The sequence below is a fragment of the Neofelis nebulosa genome, chromosome 3 (genome assembly GCF_028018385.1).
Source record: "Neofelis nebulosa isolate mNeoNeb1 chromosome 3, mNeoNeb1.pri, whole genome shotgun sequence".
In the NCBI taxonomy this organism is placed as follows: Eukaryota; Metazoa; Chordata; class Mammalia; order Carnivora; family Felidae; genus Neofelis; species Neofelis nebulosa.
The window spans coordinates 121,139,861-121,163,047 of record NC_080784.1 but is presented as its reverse complement, the minus strand read 5'-3'; the positions used below and the strand labels follow the sequence as shown (position 1 = coordinate 121,163,047).

The 23,187-nt window shown below is 38.6% G+C and overlaps 1 protein-coding gene across 3 annotated transcripts in view; it reads left to right on the top strand.

Annotated features, from left to right (window-relative positions):
* Positions 1 to 23,187, top strand: part of NFKB1 (nuclear factor kappa B subunit 1) — a 117,802-nt gene that overhangs the window by 70,728 nt on the left and 23,887 nt on the right. For all 3 annotated transcript variants that reach the window (XM_058721795.1, XM_058721794.1, XM_058721796.1), the window contains 6 exons: positions 6,438 to 6,601; positions 8,645 to 8,803; positions 10,458 to 10,562; positions 13,008 to 13,099; positions 15,216 to 15,354; positions 22,600 to 22,743. In XM_058721795.1, coding sequence (XP_058577778.1) covers positions 6,438 to 6,601; positions 8,645 to 8,803; positions 10,458 to 10,562; positions 13,008 to 13,099; positions 15,216 to 15,354; positions 22,600 to 22,743 — 803 coding nt within the window. The remainder of the gene's footprint in view (positions 1 to 6,437; positions 6,602 to 8,644; positions 8,804 to 10,457; positions 10,563 to 13,007; positions 13,100 to 15,215; positions 15,355 to 22,599; positions 22,744 to 23,187) is intronic.

Genomic DNA, 23,187 nt, shown 5'->3' with positions numbered 1-23,187 from the left:
AATCCGAAGCAGGCTCCAGGCTCTGAGCTGTCAGCACAGAGCCTGACGTGGGGCTCGAACTCACAGACTGCAAGATCATGACCTGAGCTGAAGTCAGACAATCAATCGACTGAGCCACCCAGGCGCCTCTAATATTAACTCTTTAAAGCGTACAGGTCTATGAATTTTGACAAGTACTCAAATAAGAATCACAGTCAAGGAAGGTATAGAATAGTACCATTGCCCCCAAAATCCTGTGTGCCCCTTTAGAGTCAGCTCTACCTTGCAGTCCACCCCATGGCAACTCCTGATCTGTCTCCTATACATATAGGAATGTTCCAGAATGACATACAAATGGAATCATGCAATATGTAGCCTTTTTGAGTCTGGCTTCTTTCACTTAGTATCATGCATTTAAGATTCCTCCAGGTTGTTGTGTGTATCAGCGGTCTTATTCCTTTTCATTACTAAGTAGTATTGCATTGTATTGATGTATCACAGTCTGTTTATCAATCCACCTGCTAAAGAACATGAAGTTTATTTTCCATTTTGGATGAGAGAACCACTTTTTGTGTGAACATAAGTTTTCATTTTTGGGGGGCTTGGGTAAATACAGAGGAGTGAAAATGAAGGGACAGATGCTAAGAGTCCATTTGTCTTGATAAGAAACTACCATATTGTTTTCCAAAGTGGCTGTATCATCTTGAATTCCCATGTATTAACATTTATGATTCTCGATTTTTTAAGTTGCATGTGCTGTCTTTTAATAATAATGTCCACTCTTGTTTTCTTTTACATTTTATTCTATAAATTTTCAAACATACACAAAAGTAGAAAGCATAGCATAATGAACCCCCATTATACTCATCACCCAGCTTCGACAATTAATTACTACCTCTTCATTTAAATATACCCCTGCCTAGATATCTTTCATTTATGGATATCTAATTTAATTCAATACTGTTAAGAGGATACTTTGTATGATTTCAGTCCTTTTAAGTTTACTGAGACTAGCTTTATGGATCAGAATATGTTATGTCTTGGTAAATGTTCCTTGTGCACTTAAAAAGAATGACTAGTCTAATCAAGTTGAATGCATGTTCTAAAATGTCAGGTCAAGTTGTGTGATAGTGTTGTTCAAGTCTTCTGTATCCTTACTGACTTTCCCCCTACTTGTTCTAGAAATTATTGACAGATGGGTGTTGAAATCTCAGACTATATTTATAGATATATCTGTTTCTTCCTCCAGTTTGTAAGATTTTGCTTCTTGTATTGTGAAGTTCTTTTATTAGATACATAAACATTTAGGATTCTTATGTCCACTCAATGAATTGATCCCTTTATCATTATGACATGACCCTCTTTTATCCCTGGTAATATTTTTGCTCTAAAATCTACCTTGACTGATACTGTTTTACGTATTTCAGCTTTATTTTGATTAACCTTAGCTTGGAACATTTTTTTTTCCCATCCTCTTAGTTTTAAGCTGTTTGTGTCTTAATATTCAAAGTAAATATGCACCGCATATAGTTGGGTCTTATTTTTATTCCATCCGATGCTCTCTGCCTTTTAATTGAGGTGTTTAAATAATCTGTATTTAATCTGGTTACTCATAGAGCTGTGTTTCATTCTACCCTCTTGCTATTTGTTTTCTGCTTGTCACGTCTGATTTTTGTTCCCCTTTTCCTCTTTTTTCTGCCTTCTTTTAGATTAATTATGATTTTATTTTATCTTCCTTTTGGTTTATACCTCTATAGTTTTTAGAAGTTGTTTTACAGCTTGTTACACTATATACATCTTTCACTTATCTTAGTCTCCCTTTGAGTAACACCGTGTGTCTTCATATATCATATATGAACAACACTTCAGTTTCCCCTCTCGGCCCTTGTGCTATTGTGTACTCTATTTTACATCTATATATGTGATAAGTTCCACAATATATTGTTTTTTATTTTTGTTTTTAATGTTCAATTATCTTTTCTTTTTTAACATTTATTTATTTTTGAGAGGCAGAGAGAGACAGAGCATGAGTATGGGAGGGGCAGAGAGACAGGGAGACACAGAATCCGAATCAGGCTCCAGGCTCTGAACTGTCAGCACAGAGTCTGACATGGGGCTCGAACTGGTCAACCACAAGATCATGCCTGAGCCAAAGTCGGACGCTTAACCAACTGAGCCACCCACCCAGGTGCCCCATGCTCAATTATCTTTTAAAAGAAATTTTAAATAAGGAAAAAAGTATTTATATTTAAACATGTATTTATCATTTACAGTGCCCATCATTCTGTTTCATAGGTCAACATTTCTGTCTGGTGCCATTTTTTTCTGCCTGAAGCCCTTCCTCTCCTTTTTCTTCTACTGCTGGTCTGCTGCTGATCAGTTCTTCAGTTATCAAACGTCTATAAGCTCTTTACTTTGTCTCTGTTTTAGAAAGATATTTTTGAAGAATATAGAATTCCAAGTTGACAGAGTTCTTCTTTCACATTCTGAAAATATACTACCCCATAGGTGTTCTGGCTTTTGCCTTGCTTCCATCAAGAGGTCTGCTGCCCTCCTGATATTTTGTTCCTCTTCACATCAAGTGCCATATCTTCTCTATCAGCTCTGGATTATCTCTTTATTAGTTTTTCATTTCTCCTCACTAATTTGAAGCAGTTTGATTATATGGGCATTAATGTAGTTTTCTTCATGTTGTTTGTGCTTGGGGTTCATTGAGATTTTTGGATCTCTGGGTTTATAGTTTTTTTAAATAAATTTTAAACTTGTCAGCTATTACTTTTCAAAATATTTTTTCCATCCACTCCTCATTTTCCTCTTCTCCTGAAGCACCAATTACATGTGTATTTGGCTTTTAAAATTATCCCACAGCTCACTGGAGATCTGTCTTTTTAAAATTTGTTCTTTTTCCTGTGTTTCATTTTGAACAATTCTATCACTGTGTTCTCAAGTTCACTAATCCTTTTGTCTGTAGTGTCTACTCTGTTTTTCATTCCATTCGGTGTATTTTTCTTTTGAGACATTGCAGTTTTTTCATCTCTATAGGTTTGCTGGAGGTCTTTTTTTAAATATCTTCCATGTGTCTCCTTAATATTCTAAAGCTTTTTATTATCTTGACCCTATACAATATATCCATAATAGCTATTTCAATGTATGTGTCTTTAAATTCTGTGTTCTGTCTCACATCTGGATCTGTTGCTATTGATAGATTTTTATCCTCATTATGAGTTGTATTTTCTTATTTTTTGCATGCCTGATAATTTTTGATTGAATGGCAGACATTTTGAATTTCGGATTGTTGCATGCTGTCCTTTTTCTTTTTCTTTTCTTTCTTTCTTTCTTTCTTTCTTTCTTTCTTTCTTTCTTTCTTTCTTTCTTTTGTATGCCTTTGAATATTTTTGAACATCGATAGAAATTAAATTTGGGAGCAGTTTTATCCTTCCTAGACTTACTTCTAAGCTTTGTTAGGGAAACAGGAGCAGCCTTTAGGGTTAATTTGACACCATTGCAAAGCCAGTAACTTTCTGAATATTCATGCTGATGATTTATGTATTACAAGATTTCTTGAACTATTCCAGCCCCATGTGTGCTCCAAGAAATCTTTGTCTGCTTCTTTCTTGGTTGTTTTTTGTTTTTTGTTTTTCTTGTTTTGTTTAGATTTTTCCTCAGCCTTGGGTTGTTTCGTCACACACATCTCCAATCAGTACTTAGCTGAAGACTCAAGGCAAAACCTGTGTACATCTCTGAGTATCTCTGTGTGTGGCTCTTCTCTGGTTCTCTGCCTGTGAATTCTGGCCCCTTTGGCCTTCTCAGATTTTTAACTCAACCTCCAAACTCGGGGAGATGGCCAGGTCTGTTTAGAGTCTCCCTTCCTATGCTGCAATCAGAAAACTCTAGGCATTAAACCAGCATAATTGTAGGATTCACCTTAGTTGCTCTCTTAAGGAACAGTGTCCTGTGCTGCCATTGTTCAGTGCTGGAAAACCATTTTTTCATATGTTTTATGTTATGTAAGGTGAAAGACTCAATCTGGTCTCTGTTACTCCCATCATTATCTGAAACAGAAGACTGGCTTCTATATTGTTCCATTTATTACCAGAGTAAGTAAGTTATTCACATAAGGATGACGCCTTTTTCACGGGGATTAGTTAAATAATGTGCATGAAAATCACTTTATATGTGGTAAAGTGTAACAGATGTTTGCCAGTGTCATTACCTATATGGAGGTACACGTTCTATATAGGAGTCCAGCCTAAAAGGCCAAAAGATGGAGGTGTTGTTTCTATTAAAAAACTACCTGTGCCTCCAGGCATGTCATCATGTCCCATTGCACCTTTTCTGTGCTGTGCTAATTCATGCATTCATTTATTCAACAGACACGAGTTAGACACCCATATGTCAGGCACTGTTCTAGGCACCAGAGATCTCTGCCCTCAGGAGTTTATATTCTCTTGGTCTGTTTTCTTCTCTGTGTGTCTCAGCTATTCTACTTTTTCTTTTTTAGTATAATTGACACACAATGTTTACATTAGTCCCAGGTGCACAGCATAGCGATTTAATAAATGTATACATTATGCCACAATCATGTCCTACTTTTTTCTATCACTGTCTGGACACGTGTCTCGTTGTATCTCTGGACCTCTGTATGAGTGCTCATCTCATTCTGCCTTCACCTTCTATATTTTCTTCGCCTAGTTCATCTGGTCTTCCCACACCATCTTAGTCCTTATTATCTTAGACTATCTTTGTCTTTGTTTCATCTAGTCCAGTTGTTACAATATTTCTGTCTTTCCCTTACTAATCTTTTTTCTTTCTTTCTGAATAAAAGCCAGAGCAAAAGAAAAGTCTTGGCAAAAGCTTACAAGGCTTTAAAAGATCTGTGCCCCCACTTTGCTCTTTGAACTTTTCTTTTTGTTTTTAAATGTTTATTTATTTATTTTGAGAGAAAGAGAGAGATCGGGAGATGGGCAAAGAGAGAGGGGGGGAGAGAGAGAGAATCCCAAGCAGGCTCTGCGCTGAGCATGAGCCCAACATGGGGCTCGATCTCCCGACCATGAGATCGTGACCTGAGCCAGAATCAAGAGTCGGATGCTTAACTGACTGAGCCACACAGGCTCCCCGGCTCTTTGAACTTTTCACTTACTACTGGCCTCTTGCTGATTTTCCTCCAGCAGCATTGGCCTCCTTGCTATTGTCTTCCAAAAACACTAGTCGTGGTCCTCCCTTGGGGTCTTTGAACTTGTTACTCTTTCCACCTTGAATACTTTTCCGTATATCCACATCTTTTCCCTCACCTTCTTTCAGTCATTGCTCACTTGTCATCATTTCAGTGACGCCCTCTCTGACCTATCCCTACTTTAAAGCATCATGTCTTCTAAGTGTACCTTTCCTTTTCTCCGTTCCCACCTTATTTATTTATTTTATTTATTTCTTTCTTGGTACTCTTAATGCCTTCTCAATTATACTGTAAAATTTGCTTCTCTATTTGTTTCTTCTCTCTGGTTACACTAGCACATAAATTCTATGGAGGGAGAGATTCCTGAGTGCTGACAAAAGCATCCAGGACACTGCCTGGCACTAATAAGGAGCTGAACAAATATTTGTTGAATGAATGGGTCTCCTTGGTAAAGTACTTTTTTGTTGTTGTATTATGTTTATTGAATATACTTTCTTGTTTCATGAACTTTAAAAATTAGTGTCTGGAGTATTTTATATAATTTCTCCAAAATCCCTTAAATTGCTTTATTTAGCTTATTAAAATGTTTTGTCCTATAGGTATGTAGGCTTCATGAGATAAAAGTGCTCCATCCTGAAAACATGGAGAATTCGATGGCATTCTAGTGGTAATAATTCCAGCCTCACAGATCACCCAACAGAAGATGGGACTCCATGTAGACTTTAAATCCTATCCAGAAAACCAAAGATGAGCCAAAAGAAAAAAATTCTTCGAGTTATAATGTTATTCTTATTCTTTAAAAAAAATTTAGATAAGTTAGTACTGTATTCAGAATTTGAAAAAAAAATTTAAACAACTGTCCTAGAAAATTGTTTAAAATGAGTCTAGGTAAAACTTCCTTAGTAGTGTATATGTATATGTATATGTATGTATACACACACACACACACACACACACACACGTATACCCTACTCACTTAATCATCATTTGAAAATCTAATAAACTCTGAAAACCAAAAGATTTTGCTGAGTTCGCCACAGACTCATTTGGTGGCAAAACCCGATCTGACCCGATGTGTGGTGGTTTATAGTCTTTATTATTCCTTGGTAAGTCTACTCTATATGTTTCACTGTAGAAATAGTAATGTGTTTGATTACAGTGTGGGCTCCAGTGATTGAGGCCTGTGTGTTTTTTAAAAGCCATTTTGCTAAAGTGAAACCAGACTCTAGTCATTGACTGCCTAACCTTTAGTGCTTGTTGTGTCTGTTTTTGCCTTTTTCTCCAGCTTTGCAAACTTAGGTATACTTCATGTGACAAAGAAAAAAGTATTTGAAACACTGGAAGCACGAATGACAGAGGCATGTACAAAGGGCTACAATCCCGGACTTCTGGTACATCCTGATCTTGCCTATTTGCAAGCAGAAGGCGGAGGAGACCGGCAGCTCACAGGTGAGTGCCATGCCACCAACCTTGATCCTTCAAGATCAGGCTCTCCTTTGCTTGTGTGTAGACCAGGTGCTCCTCTGTGTGCCTCATGTTTCTCCTTCTCCCAGAATTTAGTGCCCCACACCACCACCACACCTTCCCTGCTCAGAAACCTTTTGATGGCATCCTGCTATTTTCTAGAATAAAATTCGTATCTCCCTAGCTTGGTACACAAAGCTCTCAGTCTGGCCCCAGCCACCTTTCCAGATTCATCTCCAATTCCATCATGTACCCACCTCTCCCCATCACTACCCCCCGATACCTGATACATATTCATACCTCTGTAGGTACCTACCTAAAACACCCCACCCTGCCCTTTCCAGTCTGTCAAACCCAGTTCATAGTTCAACACTTAGTTCAAAGAACACCTCTTCTTCTGCCTTCCCCCGCTCACCTTATGGTAAGGAATCTCTTTGGGCTCTTCAGGCACATCATAAACTATTCTCTTTCTCATACAAATGCTATGATTTTGTGTTTTCCTGCTTTTACCTGTATTTTTCTCTTTCAACTCCAATCCTTGTCCTCCCACACGTACAAAAGTGTCTGCTTTTAAACCTTGTCCATTGGTCTGGTAATCCTGTGATCACCTCCTACTCCGGCAACCCCAAATCGATCACTGTTTTTCCACTGAACATGTTCTGACATCCAGACCCAAAACCTTCCCGTCACCTCTGAACCCTTCTTGCCTGTGCTGCATCTCTAGTCTGTGGCCCTGCTCTTCCGTGCTCTCTCGCACACTCCACTCCTCACTCCATTTTCCTTGCTCTGCTTCTATCCCTCCCCACTTGTGATCCAGTGTATACCCTGTGGCCAGATGGGTCTCACAAAAGCCTCCACCTCACCACCGCTCGGTATTGCCCTGCTGCCTACAAAATCCCAATTCTGTAAGTTGGCCCAGTCTGCGTTTCCAACTGTTTCCCACTGCATACCTTCTTGTCAAACTGAGCTATTCCACAGAGGCACCATGATTTCTCACTTCCTCACCATGGCACATTCTTTCTATTCTTGCTGCTCCCTCTTCCTGGAATGCCTTCCTTTACTCTCTTCATGAGTTCAAGTTGTACCATCCCTTCAAGATTTAGAACATACATCTCCTCTGTTCCAAAGCCTCTGGATGCTCCCCTCCTTTGCAATTCCATACCTCTTCATCTGTAGCTCTTTTATAGTACTCACCACTCGAATTATCACCTCTGATGATGTAGTAAGTTAAATATGACTATATCCATCAGCACAAAAGCTCCACCAGGAGGCAAAGGAGGAGTCAAATGCAGTTGAGTCATTCACTTTCTCCAGAAACACTTTTTGAGCACCTGCTATGTGCCAGGCACTGTGCTGGACACTGTGGAATGAATGTAGTCCCTGTGCTCACAGAGCTTTTGGAATACTTAATTTTCACAGCTTGCAATACACCTGATGTGTAATCAGCTTGTTGCATTCCATTATGTCACATCTTTGCTGTCTTTAACTATAATTGTAGGGAGAAAAAGGAGAGGTCAGGGGAAGATAAGAAAGAGGAGGGGCAATTTGGGGGCACCTGGGTGGCTCTGTCCAAGTGTCCAACTCTTGATTTCAGCTCAGGTCATGATCTCACAGTTCATGAGATCTGAGCCCTGCCTCAGGCTCTGTGCTGACAGCGCGGAGCCTGCTTGGGACTCTCCCTCTCCCTCTCAGTGCCCCTCCCCTGCTTGTGCTCTCGCTGTCTCTCTCCCTCTCTCTCAAAAATAAATAAACTTAAAAAAAAAAAAAGAAGAGAGGTAATTTGATACACAGAGGACAGTTTTTACTGTAATCCAGAGAAAATCCAGGTCTTCTTTTGATGCCTTTAATATGGGTGATATAAATGAGACAATTTTTAAAATTTTATTAGCAATACAAATACTTGCAAAAGAAAAAATAGAGTTATTTTAACTCATGTTCTTTATTTGGGCTTTACAAAAGCATCTTATCTAAAACGTGCTCACTTTACTCTTTCCCTGGGTATGAATGCGCGGCGCCGTATGGTCCTAGATCGGGAAAAGGAAATCATCCGCCAGGCAGCTCTTCAGCAGACAAAGGAGATGGACCTCAGCGTGGTGCGGCTCATGTTTACAGCTTTTCTCCCAGATAGCACCGGCAGCTTCACAAGGCGCCTGGAACCCGTGGTATCGGATGCCATCTATGACAGCAGTGAGTCCTTGAATTCTAACAGGAGGCAGCTTGGTGTAGCATTAAGCACCGACTTTTAACACTACCGTTGGCAGTTACTTACTAGCTCAAAGTCCCAGGACAAGTAATTTAATCACTTGGAGCCTCACATTTATTGTCTACAAAATGGGAATGCTAAATTCTAGCTTAAAAAGTTAATGTCTAGGCACGCCTGGGTAGCTCAGTCGGTTAAGGGTCCGACTCTTGATTTCAGCTCAGGTCATGATCTCCTGGTTTGTGGAATCGAGCCCCTGTGTCGGGCTCTGCACTAATAGCGAGGAGCTTGCTTAGGATTCTCTCTCTCTCTCTCTCTCTCAAAAATAAATAAACTTAAAAAAAAGTTGATGTCTAGATTAGAAGTGAATGTTATGAGGTGCCCAATAAATATGGTTATCCTTCCTCACATGTACATGTTGGTCTCTTACATGCCATTTCACAATGGCAAATCGTTTATTATTTATGAATTCCTATACTGTTGGTACTCTCAGATAGAAAAATATCTCAATATTTTTCATTGAGGCTCTAAAGAGATGTTAATAAAAACAACTGTTATTCTAGTCCATCTTCATTCTTACATAGTACAGCTTTTATCGAGAGAGGAGGGTTAGCTGAATGAGTAGCATAGATAGTACATGGCTTCAAAATTCTATTTCAGTCTGTACTTCCTAGAACTTTTTTAAAAAGTTTTACAATGGTCTTCAGCATTTACCATGCAGATTTCTTGTTTGCTATGTATAGGATTTATTGAACAAATATTTCAAAAGAGCCTGCAAGCATGATATTTAGGCTCGCTGAAAGTTTATAGAGTTTGGTCTAAGTAGAAAACTCCATGCCTCTAGTACAACAGCTAACTGATTTCTCTAATTTCAACAAGTTTGAAGGGAAGTGAAAGAGTTATAATATGATGTAGACTTGTATACTAAAGATCACCTTAAAATGCAGCTGTGGGAGCAAAAAAAAAAAAAAAAAGGAAGCTTTATACTATTACCACAAGAAACTTTTGCCCCTAACCACACAGAATTCTAATTTAGTCTGGGGAAAAGAAATATTACAGCTCCATTTTTCTTTTCTGTAAAATAAAGATGTATAAATAATTTAAGAAAATTGTGCTTTTTCTACATTTTTAAGACTCTTATAAATAGTATATCGGTATCATGGAAATAATTGAAGGTCTTGACCCAAATGAAATTCCACGAATCCATTGGTTTGGAACTTCCTGAAACATCAGAAAAACTCTTTCTCTTTCTGTATGAATCTTTCTTACTGTGTTAGTAGAAGAAACAAACACTGTTCTTTCTGCCCCATCTGTTTGAGTGGTAGTGAATGATCCATGCTCAAGAAGTGAAGACTTCTGAAGACTTGCGAAGGTTTTTTTGTTTTATTTGTATCCTTGTTAAAGCGATGAGTGAAAGCATCTATTTGTTTTTTTAATTAAAGTATAATTAACATACAGTGTTATATTAGTTTAGCATGTACAACATATTGATTAAACAATTCTGTATATTAATGCTCATCACAATAAACTATTTAAACTTTCTTTTGGTTAATGTGTGCTAAGAGCAGGATTCCCCATAAGAGAATGGCTTGTGAAGCTGAGGATAAACCATGATGTTTGTTGTTTTTCTCCTGTGGACAGAAGCCCCCAATGCGTCCAACTTGAAAATTGTAAGAATGGACAGGACAGCTGGATGTGTAACTGGAGGGGAAGAGATTTACCTTCTCTGTGACAAGGTTCAGAAAGGTAAATATATGCTCCAGTCTCAAGGTGTGAAATGTAATTCTGAGTGTGTCTGTGAGTCCCTTTTTGACAGTAAATCCCATAATATCCCTCTTCTGCCATAGAACTCCTTTAGAAAATTTACACATTTCACCTCTTCCAAATATGTCTGTGTTTTTTCAACCCAACTAATTCATTTAAAAAATTTTAATAGTAGTGGGACACCTGGTTGGTTCAGTTGGTTAAGTGTCTGACTCCTGATTTTCGGTCAGGTCATGATCTCCTGGTTCACGTGTTCGAGCTCCACATCAGGCTCGGGATTTTCTCTCTCCCTCTCTCTCTGCCCCTCCCCACTCATGCTTGCTCTCTTTCTCAAAACCAATAAATAAACATAAAAAGATTTTTTTTTCAATAGAAGTAAAGAGAATTAAGAAAATAATGACAATTGTAATCAGTGACATTTAAGTGTTTCTGTACTTTAAATTTTGCTATCTGAACTTAGTTAAACTAAAATAAATGAGTAATAATAGCTCATGCTTCACACTCACACACACACACACACACGCATGCACATGGACACAGAGTAAATAATGCTTTACATAGTATAAAATCGTTTATTTTGTTTATCTTGCACAGTTTTGTTGCAACACTGAGAAGCTGAGCTTCTCCAGATACTTTCATGTGACACTCTGATGTCATTAAGAAAAAGAAAGAGAATAGGAACCGTGGGGAAATTCTCAGAGCATGTTTCTCAGAATTTTCACTTTCAGAAAACATTCTTGGCATTTACCTTTCATTAGCTATGATACAAGATTTATAAACTAGCAAAAGCTGAAGGAGATTGTGTTATTTTCTCAAACAACTCATTTTTAAAATACAGTGATAGAGTGTATAGTGTAATAAAGATCTACTCACTACAAAATGATGAGCATTTTCAAAGTAAGGAGTGCGTAACCAAAAATATAGCTCCTAAATAAAAGAATGATGACTTTAAAAAAAGAAAATTCTCATTTGAGGCAAATGGCCTGAGGTTAAAAAGTCAGAAAAAATGGGATCAGATTGTAAGGTAAAGGCATATATCTTTATCCAAAAAATGTTTACACTTTCTGTGCATATCCTGGTATTAGTCTTTTAACCCATTGTATCCAAGTAATATGCATTTCCAAATTCTTGGTGTGCATACAGTGAGTAAACACAATCTGAATACCTTTATTTGTAAATGTGATTCTTAATCATTATCATTACATTACATCTCTTATTAAAAGAAGTGTTATAGCTGCCTGTCTTAAAGCATCTTAGTAACTAGATTTAAGGGAGTCCTACCTGAAAGAAAGGGAATCAACCAGGAGATAGTGAGATATTTTATCCATCTCCAACCCCAACATTTCTAAAATTCTGTGGGTGTTTTTGGTTTTGTTTTTTTGTTTTTTTGTTTGAGAGAGAGAGAGAGAGAGAGAGTATGAGCAGTGAAAGGACAGAAGGAAAAGGAGAGAGAGAGAATCCTAAGCAGGCTCCACGCCCAGGCTCACAAGACCATGAGATCATGACCTGAACCAAAATCAAGAGTTGGATGCTTAACTGACTGAGCCACCTGGGCATCCCTAAAATTCTATTTAAATAGAAATATGAACTTAGTTTTCATAAGTCAATAGTGCAGTCCCTCCTATAAAATGGGAAGTGAATCCAGAGAGATGTCAATCTGAGTTATATTGTCATATTTCTGCAGAAGTAGAGTCCATGATGCAAGTGTGAAATTTAGGCAGTCTAATCCAAAGGGACTTGACCAATATAATATTTGTAACAACTTCTCAATATGGACTGATAAAGTATTATAGGGAAGTAGCATAGTAGAATGATCATGACCTGGATGGAGTCTGTGTTCATATTCTGGCTTCTCCATTTACTAGCTGTTCAACCTTGGATGAGTTACTTAATCTCTTTGCACTCCAGTTTCTCTTCTGCAAAATGAGGATATTAATAGTACACCTGCATTTCAAAGTTATTGTGGGGGTTAAGTCTGTTAATGTATACATATAATTCACTTAAATTAGTGCTTGCCATGCAGTTAACTTCATGTAAGTTAAATATTATTATGTAGATCTATATGGAGTTCGAACCACCTTTTGGGGTTCTGATATTCTTCAATATCCTTCATGTTCCTCAGGAATGATTTGGGTTAGTGATGGAGAAGTGAGAAAGGCAAAGACTGATTAAGAGAAAAGTCAGACTGAATAGGTAAATCTAGTATTCTCTCAATGTAAATGAAACTCAGGGTCCATTACTGTGGTAACTAATAAAGAAAATTTCAGTAATTTTGAAAATTTCAAATGATTTAAAAGTCTATTTCTTAGTAACTACTTTTTTAAATGTTTAAGTACATTGTAGGTAAAATCTTGAACCAGCTGAAAGTTTAGCATGTTGTGAAATATTATTATGTGAAATTAAACACCTGAATGTGACTGTTTGCAGATGACATCCAAATTCGATTTTATGAAGAGGAGGAAAATGGTGGAATCTGGGAAGGATTTGGAGATTTTTCTCCCACAGATGTTCATAGACAAGTAAGTGGATGATGATAATGCTGATGATGATGATTTTGCATTTTCTGTCTCGTTGAAATTCAGTACTTAATTTCCATATATGAAAAAGGAAAAATCATACTTATTTAACTTTCATAAAAGAGTACTATTTTTAAGACTCTTGCAGGACTTCCAGAAAAGTCACCTACCATAGAATTATGAGCAAAGCCTTAGTCCATTGGCTCTGAAACCATGTCGACATTTCATTTGGGTGTCTGATCACCTAACCATTAAGGCAGTGGCCCTTGGGTCTGTTAGTGGAAATATTTTAAGTTTTTGTATTAGACTGCTCAGACAGCCATGACAAAATACCATAGATTAGGTGTATTAAACAACAGAAATTTATTTCATCACAGTTCTGGAGGTTAGAAGTCCCAGATCAAGGCCCAACAGGGTTGGTTATTGGTTTAAAGCTCTCTCCTCCTGGCTTACAGACAGCTGCCTCTGGCTCTGTCCCCACATGACAGAAAGAGAGAGAGAGAGAGAGTAAGCTCTCTGGTGTCTCTTCCTATAGGACCACTAATCCTATCCAATCACAACCCAACTCTCATGATCTCATTTAACATTAATTATTTCCATAAAAGCCATTTCCCCAAATAACACCACACTAGGGGTTAAGGCTTCAAAATAACGAATTCTGAGGGAACACAATCAGTCCATTATGGTGTTCTACCAGAGTAATTATGACAACACTTTTGAAAAGGTTTTCTAATGAAAAGTATTGAAAGGAAGAGACTTCTACTATAGGCTGATATCATCATGATAAATCAAGATTTCCCAGTGACAACTGAGTGTATGACTAAGAGATAGAAATGCTATATCCCCGTCTCCATCACTCTGAGTGATTGAGAAATACTATTTTCACACACACAAAATTGGAAACAACCCAAATGTCCACCAATAAGTGGCCAGTAAATAAATTATGGTGTGTCTGTGTGATGAACTATTACGCAGTTATTAAAGAGAATGTGTAATCTCTGAATATGGAAAAAATCTCAAACATACAACATTAAAAATTTTTTAAAGATGTAAAACCAAGCGATGTCAGAAAGATTGAATGTTCACGTTTGCATATGCATAAGGAAACTATGGAAGAATACAAAAAGAATTAATAATTTCACTGTGTTTACCTCTGGGGACAGGCACACAGTGGGGACCACCTAGCTGGGGGACGGGAGTTGGCAAGGAGAATTTTCACTATATGCCATTGTATACCTTTCTGTATTTTACAAAGTCTTGAACCTTGTGAATACACCACATAGTGAAAAAAAAAAAATCAAACAAGAAACTGTAAAAATGCCTAACTATTGTGGCACTGACAGAAATTAATGAAGAGGTTGTCTTAGAGGTGTTACAGAATGCCCTCTATCCCTAGAGCGTTGGCCATCCTCCCTTCAAAATACACGGACCCTGTTAGGATGTCTCTGCAGGATTTAGCTTCCTCTTCTCATCAGCCAACCTGTGGGCTCATTGTAGTAGTACATTCTTCACTCTCTCTTTCGACAACCAGTCTTTCTGATGTTGCCTTGTAAATAATTTTGGAGCACTTTAAGGCTGATTTAGAAGAGAAGAAGGAGGTGTATGCAATGCATTTTACTCACATGATTATTTTCAACTGGAAGGCATTTAAAATATTAGACAAATAAAAATAAAGATTTGCAAAATATTAGCATAGTCTCATTTAAAATTTTTTTTTTAACGTTTTATTTTATTTTTGAGACAGAGAGAGACAGAGCATGAACGGGGGAGGGGCAGAGAGAGAGGGAGACACAGAATCGGAAGCAGGCTCCAGGCTCTGAGCCATCAGCCCAGAGCCTGACACGGGGCTCGAACTCACGGACCGCGAGATCGTGACCTGGGCTGAAGTCGGACACCTAACCGACTGAGCCACCCAGGCGCCCCTAGCATAGTCTCATTTTAATTCACAGTGGCAATTTAATCACAATGTATGGGTATAGAATTCTGAGTTTGTAACTTTCTCTAGGATGCTGTATTTTTTAGTTTAATTAAACACAATTATTAATACGTTTAATGAGTAGCATTGCTGGAAAAACAAAATGTAGGCCTACCCTAATGTTTGGGTCTTTGTATCCTGCAGTTTGCCATCGTCTTCAAAACGCCAAAGTATAAAGATGTCAACATCACAAAACCGGCTTCCGTATTTGTCCAACTTCGGAGGAAATCTGATTTGGAAACTAGCGAACCCAAACCTTTTCTCTACTACCCTGAAATCAAAGGTAATTGGGTTACTTACATTCTTGTGACTGTTCCGGTAAAAGGACAAAGCTGATTAGAAGAGATTAGTTGTTCACTTCCTTTGAATGGCTTCCTAGGAACTTGCCCCTGGGCCCATGGTACTTATTTTTAGAGAAGAGAGAAGTATTATACTATTTTGGGGTCATGGAATTGAGTCCAGCCTTTCAAAATAATCTTATTTTTACCAAGCTTATATGAGATTTAGACAGTTGAGAATTTGTCTTTGAATCTGAGAATCTGTCATTTATTGAGGATCTCGGGGTTTGGGCAGTTGAGATGGACCTTATGATAAGGCTTGCTGTTCAGGAGATTCAGCCCCTCCATCATCTGGCCTCAGGCGATAAAACAGGATACTCAGCCACCATGCAGTGCAGAACCATAAAAATGAATAAAGCACCATTCTTTTCCTCACAAAAGATACCCCGAGAAGGGGAGATAGTCTCCTTACATATTTATAATGTGATTTATGATTTTGATAAGCTCCAAAAGGGAAGCATCTACAAACACCTATGAGAATGCCAAGGAGAGAGGACCCTTAATTCTATAGAAGCCACCAAGAAGTAGGCTTCTTCAAGGTCCTTCAACCTGGGGGTGTATTTCAGTAGTTAGGTGAGAAACAAGGAAGGAAAGTGTTTCCTAGGCTTGGAAACTTGAGGAGCTGAACAATTAATGTTAGTTCAGAGAGAAGTGAGCCTTTTGGGCACGGAGATGGACCACTGAAGACCAAGACAGGTAAGGAAGGCCAAGGCCAGGCTCAGAAGTGCTGTGATTGGCAGCTGAAGAATTCTGATTGATCTGGATAAGGGAATTACCAGGCCTATTTGGGTTTGGAATGATGGCTCTGACTTCCTTATATGGTCACTGAGGGAACTGTCTGAGCAGCAGATGAAGAGTCCGAAGAGTAATGCAAGAATCCAAGTGAGAAATGGGGAGGTTCCTAAAGGTATTAGTGTAAGGAATGCAAGGAGACAGTGGCGTTAAGCCCCAGATGCTGGTTGAGGTAGGAGGTGAAGGAGAAATTCAGGAGTCATAGATGGTTCCAGGAATCCCAGCCTAGGAAGGTTGTTACGTGGTTGAGTTGGTGAAAGAATCCAGGGAGCAAAAGTACGTTTGAGTGGACAGAGAGGGAGCTCAATTTAAAACATGTTGCATTTTTGGTTCCTCTGGCAAATTCCTAATAAGCCAATCAAAAGGCAGGACTGGAACTCAAGAGGGCAGGGTGGGAAATTCAGCATTGAGTGTATTTAATAGGCCCCTAAATGGGAAAATTGCTCAAAGATATTTCTTAACCTGGAGTCCACTGACCCCAAGAGTTCCAAGGATAGAAATGGATTTTAATATAATCAGCTTTTTTTGTAATTTTACATATTGATAGGTATGATTCTAAGAAAAGATCCGTAACACTTCACAAGACTGAAAAAGGGGTCATGGCACAAACAAAATCAGAAACCCCTGGATTAGAGGGAAGTGAGACCATAGTGGGAGGTCAATGAAATGATCGTCACAGAGCACCCAGGTCCTGGCTGATGTCTGAAGCCACAAAGGTGCTGCAGTGATGATCCACATGAGTGTTGGATCCTGTGGTAGCAATATGTGATGTGTGATCCTTGAAGAGGGCTTCTTTGCCTGTAACTCATGTTGTGGTGGGAGCATTTAGAAGATGATTCCATGAGTTCTTGTTTCTTTTCAGAGATCGTGACCTGTTTACTGATGGTCCCGATTCACAGCATTCCATTACTGTGGTGTGAAAATATTATCAACAAAAGAGCCTTTTTCCCCCCAGTCCACATAAGATTTCATGCAAAATCCCAGTGCATACACCTGACAGGCTCTGGTTAAAGTGGAAGTGGAGAGGGTTGCCTGGGTGGCTTGGTTGGTTGAGCGTCTGACTCTCGATTTCAGTTCAGGTCATGGTCTCACAGTTCATGAGTCCGAGCCCCATGTCAGGCTTTGCGCTGGCAGCTTGGAGGCTGCTTGGGATTCTCTCTCTCCCTCTGTCTCTGCCCCTTCTCCACTTGCTCTCTCTCTCTTACTCTCTTTCTCTCTCAAAATAAAGAAAAAGCATTAACAAAATTAAATAAGTAAATAACTACAGTGGAGGTGGGGAGCCAGCCCACCTGCCCTCACTTCCCTACCCAGTGACAACCTGAGGTCTTCCAAATGCTTCAGTCTGCAGAAAGATGAAAATCACTGCTTTTGATTAAACACTCTTTTTTAAATAGACACAGGAGAGAAATTTTTGGACTTTCTGAGGGAAAAAATTAATTTCTTCTCCTAAAATATGTCTTAACATAATGTCCATTTTTTTCAACACAGAGAATTATGTTTAAAAAGGATACCCAGATTACCTACACATGTATGCATCGAGAAACATTCAAAGCTGAGCTTGGTTTCTAGGCTGCCAGTCTACCTTTTCCAGTGGTATTTGTTCATCAAAAGAGTGAGATACAGCAAGGGCATGTTCAGGTGTTCATTCATAATAGGATCTATTAGATGCTCAGGTTAGAGAATGGGGTCTCCTGAAAGTTCAAATTCCTACCTGTATGCTTCAAGCACTCCCAGGCTGTCATTGACTAAAAGCTCCATGTAATACAAACAAGTAAGAAGAATCATCTGGAAAAATAAGAGTTAGAAGTTGAGCTCCACAGAAAGAATGGCCAACATATATTGTGACATATATTTATTCATTGTGAGATTGGAACTGTTTTATTGAAGGTAACAAATTACCTTGGTCAGTAAAACTTTCTGGATTGTAAATCCCAAAATGAAATAATCACAAGGAGAAATAATCACACCAGACATATAACCAGAAAAGTAGTGGGCCGGGGAGCCTGGGTGACTCAGTCAGTTTAGTATCCAACTCTTGTTTTCAGCTCAGGTCATGATCTCACAGTTCATGAGTTCAAGCCCCACATCAGGCTCCGTGCTAACAGCGTGGAGCCTGCTTGGGACTCTCTCTCTCCCCCACTCTCTCTGCCCCTCCCCTGCTCTCTCTCTCACTCTCTCAAAAATAAATATTTTTTTTAAAAAAGAGAGAGAGAAGTAACAGGCCATTTAATATAAGAGTAAGTGGGGGCACCTGGGTCGCTCAGTTGGTTGAGAGACCGACTTCGGCTCAGGTCATGATCTCATAGTTTGTGAGTTCAAGCCCTGTGTCGGGCTCTGTGCCGACAGCTCAGAGCCTGGAGCCTGCTTTTGATTCTGTGTCTCCCTCTCTCTCTGCGCCTCCCTCACTCATGCTCTGTATCTCTCTGTCTCAGAAATAAATAAACATTAAAAAAAAATTTTTTTTAAATAAGAATATAAGAGTAAGTGTATGAAAATGAATTAAAACTATACAACCCAGGGAATCTTTGTGTACATTTCTCAGAGGTCATTGAACACACCTTCCACTGCCCCAGCCCCTGCAGTCATTCCCTGTGTCAATTTTGTGTAGTTCATTATTTTTATTAGTAAGCAAAATTGTCCTATCAATGAATTTAGGTATCTATTGTCTTCTTCCACCCTCCAATAGGAAGAATATTCTTTAGTTCATAGATTTGGTCTTTCATGTTCATTAGTACATTTCCAACATCTAGAACAGTATATGTCATATATTTTATTTTGTTTTAAGTAGTCTCAATGCCCATGTAAGGCTTGAACTCACGACTCTGAGATCAAGAGCTGCATGCACTGCCAACCGAACCAGCCAGGCGTCCCTTAGTAGATGTCATATAGTAGATGCTGAGGTATATCTGAGAGCTGGCTTTTTATTTAAGTTTTAATTTTAATTCCAGTTAGTTAATACAGAGTGCTATATTAGCTTTAGGTGTACAACATAGTGATTCATTAATTTTATACATTACTCAGTGCTTGTCATGGTAAGTATACTTTTGATCCCCTTTACCAATTTCACCCATCCCCCACCAGTCTCCTGGTAACCACCAGTTTGTTCTTTATATTTAAGGGTCTGGTTTTTTGTTTGTCTCTTTTTTCTTTGTTCACTTGTTTTGTTTCTTAAATTCCACAAATGAGTGAAATCATATGGTATTTGTCTTTCTCTGACTGACTTGTTTTGCTTAGCATAATATTCTGTAGCTCGATCCATGTCATTGTAAATAGCAAGATCTTATTTTTTTTATGCCATACACACACACACACACACACACACACACACACTCAAACACACACATATATATATATATATATATATATATATATATATATATCACATTTTCTTTATCCACTCATCAATTGATGGACTCTTGAGCTGCTTCCATATCTTGGCTCTTATAATATGGGAGCTGACTTATTGACTGACCAACCAAGTTGCCATCCTTATCCCAAAGGCTGTTAATTTGTTGGGTGCCATCAAGGAGGACATCAGACAAAGAAATATAACATATTCCTTTCATTGTACAGAACCATCTGTTCCAGAACTCGACACCTGATATAGTTTTTGACCTTGTACCTCATGAAAATGTCATGGAGATGGTTGGCTTAGGGAAGACAAGTTAAATAATCGAGAGAGGGACAATTGGCAAGGGAAGAAGATAGTTGAGGAACTGCTATATGAACGGCAAAAAAAAGACCATGTGATTTTTCAGTCTGAAAAGGTGGAGAATCAGAAGAAACGGAATCATAATCCTTAAATTATGAAAGGAATGCTTAGGATAGATGCAGACATCTTTACTAGCACACTAGAACCCAAAAAACGCGAATGAGATACTTTTGAAGGCATACACATATCAAAACGAGGTGGATACTAAAAGTTTATCTACATTTGTGAACTAGACTATTACCTGCAATCACCAATTATTAAAGGAAGCAAAGACATTTTGGAATGTTTCCCAAAGAATGGCAGTCTAATAGAATGGAAAGCTCACTGGCTTTGAATCTCATCTTTACTCTGCCCTGACCTCTGACAAGTCCCTTAATCATCCTAGCTTTTGTTTCCTCTTCTGTAAAAGGAGGGACCACTTAGGTCCCTTCTAGAATAGGTTGATGTTTCATAGTACAACCCATGCTGCCACTGTCAAAGGCAGACCACAGGGATACATGAATGTGATGAGACTATCTCCATGTTCAATTCTGGGGAAATGCAGGCTGGTTCTTTTATTTAAAAACTTGTCATAATGAAATATTCTGTATCAGTTTCTTGTCATTGAAATCTTAGTGGATGTATAATAGTTAATCTTTTTAAAGTGACTGAAAAATTCCCATTTTACAGTAAAATAAAACCATTGAACATCTCTGTTTTATAAAACAGAAAAAGTACATAGTGAGTACCAAATGATCTCTTTGGTAGAACACGTCAGCAGATAACATGTACTCCTGAAGATGAATAAGTTGTCTGCTTCCCTCTTGTGTTTCATATTTCTAATGAACTAATATTCTATGTGAGATCCCCAGTTTATAGGATGAGTAATAAGTATGACTATTAGTTGGTTATAGTACAACTGATGGAAAATTTTTATAAATCTGTTCAAAACCTTTGAAAAGGAAATTTGTAAAGTTTCTCTACTTTGAGGCCAACGCTTTCTAGTAGAAGCACATTCTCTTCAAAGTTGACCCACATTGGCTTTCTTCCTAACAGGTCTGGACATGATCCATTTTTAAAGGATTATTTTAAGGGTACTTTGCTATCCTACTTTTCCATGTTTCAGTCTTCCAGCTGTGCTCAGGTGACTGCAATAATCAGTAAAAGCATTCTTTCGAGCCCTGAGATGGCTAAAATAACCACAAAATTAGAAATAAGTAGAGATCTTTCTGGACATAAGCAATGGCCAAAACTAACATTGAAGAATTGGAAATAGGACAATTGTTAAGTATGAGGCTGCTGATTGAAAAAAAAAAAAAAAAGAATACCACATTGCCTGTTTATTTAAACAGAAATTTTACATCACCCTTTCAGTCCAAAAGAGAGAAGGGGGAAAAAAAATACATGATAGGAAAATGAGAGAAGAGAAAGGGAAACAGAAAGAAGAAACAAGAGCTCAATAATGGACCACAATGGCAGTGGGCTGGGGAGAACAGATAGTGAGAAGCAAAAGAAAAACTACAACGACACAAGGAATGAGGAATGATAGTGCAAATGGCATCTAGACCTGGACAGCCAAAAATCTCAGAGGGCATCACTGTGTTTTAAGTCAAGTCTTTAGACTTTCGGCCTCCTGTATCTCCTCAGTCACCAATGACTACCAATCCCTCTTTCATTGCATTCCTGGGGTCCACCCATTTGTATTATCACGGTGACCACTAAGGCACAGCCCCATTCCCTTCCTTTTGCACTGTCTCTGCCTCTCACTTTGACTCTTTGTTTTGTCCTACAAACCAGTGGCAGATGAATCTTCTTAAACTAGCACGCTGTACACATCATCCCCCAGTTCAGAAACATCCAGTGGCCCTCCTGCTTGTAAACTCCTTGGGTTCACAATCCAGGAGCCCGACAGTGTGGTTCCAGTCAGCCCCACTTCTCAAGACTCACTTATGCTAAACTCTCACTTCAGCTAGACTGATCCATAAGCACACAGTGTGCATTCTTTCCTTCATTATTTTGCCTCTACATCCCATTTCCAGCTCATCCTCCCATTGCCCTCTCCTGATATAAAGTGGATTCTGGAAAGCTTTTCCTGAATTTTCCAGCCCATAGGTACTTCCTGGAAGTTCTCCTTTGACCCCCTGGAACACTGCTTTGCAACCATAAATTTAACATAGAGAGCTTTATGATGCTATCTCTCCCAAGTCTTTCCCCCACAACCTTTCAATTGTATTGGAGGGTTCTTGACAGCAAAGACCTTGTTCATTCTTCTCTTTCCCCTTAGCACTTAGCTCACAGTAGATGCATTACAAATGTTAGTTGGTTGGTAATAGTGGTTTGTATGACCAAATGAAAATGCTCAATATTGTTTTTCTTCTCCGGTATCTCTAGTATCTTAATAATTGGTGGGAAGTCTAGTCTTTCACTAATTTGAATGACACTGGGGACTTCAGAAACTGTTGTTTCTTAACTGTAGAGAGGATTTGGGTGTGTACTGTTCTGTGGTCTCTCTGAGGCTGGTTCTCCGTCTTCATAGCCATTGGAATAAATATAATGCTTCTTGAAATTTGGCATCTCTTCCTCCTTGGGTGATTTCTGTTTCCCTTTAAGATGTTTAAAAATACCATCAGAATCAATATTCTTTCTGTGGCTAGTTGTGGAATTGAATCAGTCTTTTCTCCTTTGGTTTCTCTTCCTTTAACTACAGATAAAGAGGAAGTGCAGAGGAAACGGCAGAAGCTCATGCCTAATTTCTCTGATAGTTTCGGCGGCGGTAGTGGTGCTGGAGCTGGAGGTGGAGGCATGTTTGGCAGTGGCGGTGGAGGAGGGGGTGCCGGAGGTACGGGTCCAGGTACGAATTGAGTCTCCTCTTTCTAAAGCTTTTCCTGTTGGAGAAGCTAGAATTGTCTTTCCCTAGATTTCCCAGATGGTCTGTGGGTTGAGTGGCTGTGACGTTACTGAGTGTGACATAGGAAATTAATTAAAATTTTAATAAGTGTATTTTTTCAAAGAAATGCATGTTCATTTGGCAATATGTAGATAATACCAAAAACTCTAAGAAGAAAAACAGTCACTCAAGTTCAGTTATATGAAGAACGTGTCTATTCACGTTTTGGTATATTTTCTTCCTTTCTTCCTCCTTCCCTCCCTTCCTTCCTTCTTTGCTTCTATACTTGTCTTGGTTTTCTTTGGCAACATTAAAAAGATTTCATGTTATATATACTAGCATTGTAGAATATCTGAAGACACATAAAATCCTGCCATCAAAGGTTAACTTCTTCTAATTTTATTCTGT